At 44.4% G+C, this 7607-nt stretch overlaps 1 protein-coding gene across 2 annotated transcripts in view; it reads right to left on the minus strand.

Annotated features, from left to right (window-relative positions):
• The window catches only part of GABRG3 (gamma-aminobutyric acid type A receptor subunit gamma3), a 315420-nt gene extending 308051 nt beyond the window's left edge, over positions 1-7369 (minus strand). For both annotated transcript variants that reach the window (XM_061377594.1, XM_061377593.1), the window contains exons 1-2: positions 7126-7369; positions 3620-3768 (exon numbers count right to left, since the gene is read on the minus strand). In XM_061377594.1, the coding sequence (XP_061233578.1) occupies positions 3620-3768; positions 7126-7187 (211 nt within the window). In that variant the 5' untranslated portion in view covers positions 7188-7369. The remainder of the gene's footprint in view (positions 1-3619; positions 3769-7125) is intronic.
• Between the last annotated feature and the right edge of the window lie 238 nt (positions 7370-7607).

The following is a 7607-nucleotide window of genomic DNA, read 5'->3' on the forward strand; positions in this document are numbered from 1 at the left end:
CTGTGAACTAAGCTGTCTATGAAGGAAGGCGAGAGGGAAGGTTTCATTAAAGTAAACTGACTTTGAAGGAAATATGTTTTGTTGTGTACTATTTAATTTACTTGTAGGCTGCTTCATTGGTTTTGCTGCATTTTGGGTTTGTTTTGTTTTTTTCAACAGAACTTAAATTTTAAATCAGTTAATCACAAATTCAGCAATGGCAAAAACCCAAATAAGACAGACTGGAGCACCTCCCATATGAAGATAGGCTGAGAAAGTTGGGACTGTTCAGCCTGGAGAAGGGAAGGCTGCGTGGAGACCTCATAGCAGCCTTCCAGTATCTGAAGGGGGCCTATAGGGATGCTGGGGAGGGACTCTTCATTAGGGACTGCAGTGACAGGAAAAGGGGTAACGGGTTAAAACTTAAACAAGGGAAGTTTAGATTGGATATAGGGAGGAAATTCTTTCCTGTTAGGGTGGTGAGGACTGGAATAGGTTGCCCAGGGAGGTTGCGAATGCTCCATCCCTGGCAGTGTTCAAGGCCAGGTTGGACGAGGCCTTGGGTGAGATGGTTTAGTGCAAGGTGTCCCTGCCCATGGCAGGGGGTTGGAACTTGATGATCTTAAGGTCCTTTCCAACCCTAACTATTCTATGATTCTATATATTTTTTTAGCTGTAATTATCATAATTCCACTCTGTGGCCTCTTGGTTTGCCTAGTATTTTTATTCTTATTTTACCAATAAAGAGGAAGTAAAATTTTAGAGCCAGAACTTATTCCTACATCAGGACATAAGCCAGTGTGACACAGGAGGGTACAAAAGAATAAAAATCACTCTTGGATGGTAGTAAGCCTTAGTTCTTCTAAGTTGCACTTAGAGTATATTGCATATCCATTGAACGAGTCTCCAAAGAACTTTGGAACAAGCTCCACAGTACCTGCCTATGGAAGAAATTTTAAGACCTTCATAGCTCAGAATGAGTTTACTTGTCTGGAGCTAGTGCCCTTTACACGATGCAACAGGCCCACGATTCTCAGACCTACAATTGTAACTAGCAAAACGTAAGTAGGAAATATGCTTTGTCTCCTTAAAGCACTTTTCTTTTTTATCTAATCAGTACACTGGTATAAGCTGTTCAGTGTGCAGTGCTTTTTCTTCTTTTTATTTCTTAATTCTAAAAAGGTGTGTATGTTCTGTAGCATAATGGAAAACTGCTAAATGTCACCATTAAAATTAAAAATCGCATAAGCTGTGATGTTTATGGAGACAAGAACTCTGCCAAGTGTGTGGCCACAGGGGATGCAGTGAGGCATTCCCCTCCTGGCAGAACACTGCTTTGTTCCAAAAGGTGGTGGAGGAGGAAGGAGGGTGGCTCAGTGTTCATAGGAGTTCATTCAATGGTGGCTATACTCCTGACCTCGAGGTACATGATTACTGAAGAACTCAGTGCCCCTATTATAGCAAATGGGCACTGAGAATATGCTTGTACAGCAACAGGTGGTAGCTGCACACATCTTAGCTAGGCAAAACATCAGCTGCCCTGGGAAGGATGAAAAACCACAGAAAAGTCACTGCATAGGCCAGCATGCACTTTAATATCTTCTATTTGACAGTCTTTTCCTCTCAACAGCCTTTGGCTTGCAAAAGTGTGGTCCTGAGTGATCTAAAAATTGCAATCCTAACCTTTGAAAAAGCAAAGAAGTCAGAATTTTCTTAGGTTTTTCTGACAGCATTCAGAAAGATCATTTCCTCAGGAGCATTGCTAAAGTTATCCATTGTTAGAAACAGTGGCTTTGCAAGAAAGGATTAGAAAACTGAGTGAAGATCAATCTGGCATGAAACAGTGGGTGTCTTCTGTCCTGTGGGACAGACAGGTTTCCTTACAGGCAGCCCTGCACAAATATAAAGGTCCTAATGAGTAACTGACTGCATGTTAGTCCTAGATTTAATCCTCAGCATCTTTTAGAGGCTGCACTTCTGCTTGATCCTGAGAATTATCTCTCTCTTCCTCCACTGGCTCATTCCATGATTTCTGTTGATTCCAAAACATGCATTTTCTTACTGTATGTTCTATGTTACCTGGTCCACTACTTTTTTTCTTAGTGCTTTGACTGCTATGCATTTTGCTTTATCCAACTAGGGAACTTCAGGGCAGGGAGACAGTTCAGTTGCCAGAACAAGTCAACCATCTAGTTAGGAGTATAACTTGTAACTTGCTCCCAGATGGAAAGGGAGATATGCTTATGTGCAGGCTACCAGCCAGCAATTCGGGGAAGCTAGATATAATGCCTGGTTCTCTAACATTCCCATGTTCTCCTTGACAAATGCAGCTGCTCCTGAGCTTCAAAAGGGCAATGTTGTTTATCTGCATCAAAGGCATGAAAGCAGGAAAGAGGGACCAGTGAAGGAAGCAGAGGTGAACTAACTTCTCTAGTATGTGAACAACACTCTGCTCAGGTTCTGAAATAGCCAGATTCCTATCAAATCCTATCAGGCCTAGAAAAACGGCCTAGGACGGAGATGCTTGATAGAAATAGACAGATGTAGTTAAGAACTGTTTGGTACAATATATGAGGAGATGTGTAATTTAACTCCTTTCTTTAAAACAGGATTTATGAAAGTTTGTGCAGAGACAAAAGGAATTATATTGGTAACAATTTTCCAGTGATGCACGATATTTTTCTGACCTCTACTGATTTTAGGGCAACTGACATGATTACTTTGCCCCACACAGACATAACGTAATTTACTCTGCCTGAAGTCAGTGATCTGAGGACATTGTGAACAAAGTAAAATAAAAAAATGTGTTTGACAATGTCTTCCAGATGTTGATATGGGTGGGGTACTGAATTAAAGCCCTTCTCCGTCAGATATTAAAGATCAGCTAAATTCAGTAAGAGAAACTAAGAGATGTAGCCTTCCAGTATCTGAAGGGGGCCTATAGGGATGCTGGGGAGGGACTCTTCATTAGGGACTGCAGTGACAGGAAAAGGGGTAACGGGTTAAAACTTAAACAGAGGAAGTTTAGATTGGATATAGGGAGGAAATTCTTTCCTGTTAGGGTGGTAAGGACTGGAATAGGTTGCCCAGGGAGGTTGCGAATGCTCCATCCCTGGCAGTGTTCAAGACCAGGTTGGACGAGGCCTAAGGTGATATGGTTTAGTGCGAGGTGTCCCTGCCCATGGCAAGGGGGTTGGAACTTGATGATCTTAAGGCCCTTTCCAACCCTAACTATTCTATGATTCTATGATTCTATGTGACTGTGTTAAAAACAGACATACTTATCAAATATGATCTTTGTAAATACCATGCAAAATCAAAGTAATAGCTCTGAAAAAAAAAAAAACAAAACCAAAAAACAACAAAATAAAACCAAAAACACTTTCTTTCACAACACAGCACGGGTTTTGGCTTTGTTTCTTTTCTGGAACTGCTGCATTACTGTATAGCTATGAGACACTAATAACTGTAATGGTGACCATATACAGACGGCTCTTACTTCCCTCTAAACTGACCCAAAGGGATCACTTAATAAGTGTATCAACTACTTTCCCAGCAATTTGTGCACACTAACCAAAATATAACATAATGTCTGTACATAATGATGCTTCTCCGTACTTGTGCAAAAAATTGTACTTACTTCCAATATCTGGCCGCAGCTTTTTGTCATACTCTCTCAACAGCTTGTTTAGTATGAGAGTCACATCTGTGTCTTGTGTCTTTGGAGCTAAAACCCATTTTTGGTTAGTTGTTCCATCTTCATATTCATCCTCTTCAACCTTTCTAGAACTGCAATAAATCAAACAAATAGATAGTACTTCATGTAACTAAAATCTGAATTTTACATTCTGGCTAAATCACACTTAGCTGAAGAAGTATTAGATCTCTCCCTTGGCCTTGCCTCTACCCAGCCTTAGGCTGTTTTTGCAACAGGATGCTCCCATTAACAATCATTGAGAATCTGTCATGGGCCATGACTGAGAATTGTTTATACATAGTCTTCTGCCAGTCTCTCAAAAAATGAGTCAACACAGCTATGGGAGTAATATCATATATCCTGTATTTTAACCAAGCTATCCAAACTCGTTAGTTTACAACACACTCTTATGAAGAGTGAACATCTGCAGTATTATTTTATTAATACACCAAGGCAACTGATCCATCTCTTGCACAAAGGCTAATAAGAGTATTAAAAATTCAGATCTTTTAATACTTCCTGATCATTTTATCCTATTAATAAATTATAATATTCTCAGTGCCTGAATTTTAGAGTTTAATGTATTACAAGGCTTAGAATTAAGAGCTTGCTCCTAGAATTGAAGATGGATTATCACATGCACACAAATACATTGCATAAATTGAACTGAATTTCCCTGTAGTTTTAGTGACTTTTTTTTTTAAAAATGGTACTACCCAAAGAGTTGAGACTTCTTTTCCTTAATAGGTGGATTATTTTTAAGAGTATGCTAACACAGATTTGATGTACTAGTTTGCCCAGAAATCACAGTTAGAGCTGTTTTCACACAAGGTTAATTTCATTTGTGCATTTTTTTATGCCTAAACAGTAAAACGTTGATTTGAAGATGTATCTTTTGGTATCTTGGAAACCAAATCTGCTTGATGTCTCTCACTGGAGAAAATCTATGACAGTTAAACTGAGATAAAGTTATCAAGAGAACAGATAACCTCTCTGGCGGAACCTACAGCAGTCATCATGATCCAGTAATCATTGCCCTGGCAATACAGTATCATTTTGCAACCTTTTTACACAAGTGTCAATAATTATGCAAGGTGCAAAGCAATGGAAAGTCAGAGGCACCAGCCTTGTTTATTCATGGCATGTGTTACATGCATCAGAGCAACCTCCTTTTTCTCTTTCTCCCTCTCCTTAAAAAGTCTCAGATGTCCAGAAAACCTGATGGGCACGCTGCAGGAACAGAAAAAAAAATATGAATACAAATACGAAATTTAATCAGAGCATCATCAACTCTTAACATTGCTTGTAGACCACCATTTGAGCATTTAATGAAACTTTTAATCGGAACTGCTCTACAGCCAATATGCCCCTAAGGATTAGCCATGAATCATTTAACACTACTTCACAAATTAAAAGTGCTCAAGATAAAATTTTGACATTAAAATAATTTTGAAACCTAATCCCCGAGGATTTTTTACAGAGAGAGTTCATATAACCAAGTTACGAAAGTAGAGAAAACTTAAGGGAAATTTTGAATAGATGACCATTCCTTCTCCATAAGCTGTATTTTGTAAAAACTAGAACTTTTTTGTATAATTGACCCAATGAACTCTTAAAATCCCCAGTGGGATTTGGGGAGTTTGGAATTCGGTTTTGCTTGTTTTGGTTTGTTCTGTTTGTGTTTGGGTTTTTTTGTTGTGTTTTCCTCCCTCAGATTCGTGGGATCTTAACGCTGGGATCTGTGCTTTAATGCTGTAGTTACAGAACCATTCTCCAAGGAGGCACCGTCTCCAAACGTACATGGTATTTCAGAGCTGAAACGCTGCAGTGGTACTGAATTACCGGTGGGAAAGGAGCACAAAACGCACGTCTTTTTCTGCTGCACCCACAACTTTACTGAAGGCATTTAGACTGCATGTGGAAATGAGAAGTGAGTTCAGGCAGGATCATGATTCCCATTTCAGGGAGCCACTCCTTTAAAAACAGTCACTCACAACAGCTTAAGCACTGGCAGATCTTTTAAACATCCTCACTCTAGCAGCTCGTTTCCTAGAAAGTACTTCCAAACCGTGCAAATTCCTACCTACCTTCTAGGTTAAGACTGGGGGTGGGAGAGGTTTCACAGTGGATCTGACTAACACACTAGACACGTATTTTTTCAAGGTGTTTTGTTTTCTCTGTTAGGAGTTTGCTATTATTCTTCCCTTGCCTGCCTCTGCACAATTAAGCTCCCTGAAGGTACATGAGGTTGCATTTTTCACTTGTAGCCTTACTAGTGACTGCCAATTCCCAGCACGTTCCTGCTATCCACAGAAACACGTGTGGGATAACGGCAGATCATTCTCAAACTGGGGAGGAAGAAAGGCTGAGCACCTTCCCCAAACTCCTCAGAGGCCACTACTTTTGATCCTGTGCGGAGACAGTGCAGCTGCAAAAAGAGAAAGGCTGGAAAATCCTGAGAGGCTGTGGGGAAAGGGTTTATTTCCTGCTGCAACACGTGTGTCCCGGACTTGCTCTGGGGGCTGGCATAAAGCAGCCTCTAGTTCCTTTGAGGATCTGGGGAAGAGATGCTACTCCAGTGCGAGGCAGGCTGCTGAGATCAAGATGAATAAATAGAGAAGGGAAAGGAAGGGAAGGGCCATTGAGCACGCTTGCAAGTCTGTGGCAGATCCTACGGAGGGGGAACTAAGGTGACCCATTCACATGGGTCGTGAGGCAGGGGCCCTTCCTAGTATCCTGGACAACCACGGGGATCGAATGCGAGCCTAACCCCAAAGCACACGGCTGCCGCCGCCGGGCTCTCCCGGCCCGGCCCCTCACCGCTCGCCGCTGCCGGCGCTCCGCCGGCGGAACCCTTTCCTCTCCTGAGAGAGGGGCTAGGGGCTCCCTGTCCCGGCCCGCCACACACGCCTCTCCCGGCCCCTCTTCGCGGCGGTTAACACCGCCCGCCCCCCAGAAACAGGGCACCCCAGGGACTCATGCTTCCCGCGGCTGCCCTCTCAGTCCTCACGACGGCCCTGTCCGCGGAGTCCCCGCAGCTGGAGCACGGAGGGAAGCCGGGCTGCCGGCTGCTCGGCGCCGGGGGGAGCCCGGGCAGCGGGGGCAGCCGTCCCGCCGTGTGCGGGCCATGGCAGCCGCCGGAGCGGAAAAACTTTCTCCCGGTCTGGCTCGGGACAGAGGGCTCCCGGGCGACCTCCGGCTTCACGCCGGGCCAGGAGGGGCAGCGGCGGGGCCACCGCGAAGGCAGGCGGGCTGCGGCTGTCAAGGGAGCCAGGCGGGTCCGGGGAGGGCGCAGGGGAATGAAGCCCTGGCACGGCGTGGGGAGAAAGGAAGAGCCTGCGGTCCTTCTCGGGCACCGAGTATTTGGCAAACTCCTGCGAACGGGATTCCATCCCGCAAGCCCCGAAGCTAGAAGAGAGGGTGGAGGAGGAGAGGGGTTGCAGACTTACCAGGCGTGAAACACTGAGAGGAGGAAGAAAACCGGCAGGAGCTTAGCGGGTTTAGCGGGCATGATCCGGGCAGCGCTGGCCAGGTGAGAGGTACGGCAGGACGAAGGAAACGTTGTAGAGAATGTTCATGTGAAAGACAGAATGAGGCAATGAGGTGAAGCGCTTAGCCTCTCTTCCTCGGTATTCTCAGCTTTATACCCTGAAGAAAATACCCCCTTTCACACCGCTCCAGGAAGGGAGGGGGGAGGAGAAAAAGGAAGGGAAAAAAAAAAAAAAAAGAGGAGAAAGAAAAAAAAACACCCCACCACAACACAAAAAGAAGTGTTCCGAGGGGATCCCCAGTGGGGCGGCTGCCAGGGTTTAAACCAGAGTGTAAATCAGGCTCCACGGGCTGACAGGTGCTCAGCGGATACCGAGCTAAGAGCTTCCCGCTTCCTTCCCGGTGGTCGGTTGCCGGGAGCAGCCGCGCGGCCTCACCCGCC

This window comes from Neopsephotus bourkii, unplaced genomic scaffold (genome assembly GCF_033783945.1).
Source record: "Neopsephotus bourkii isolate Nb327-2 ecotype Australia unplaced genomic scaffold, CSIRO-AGI_Nbou_v1 NB_1760, whole genome shotgun sequence".
In the NCBI taxonomy this organism is placed as follows: Eukaryota; Metazoa; Chordata; class Aves; order Psittaciformes; family Psittacidae; genus Neopsephotus; species Neopsephotus bourkii.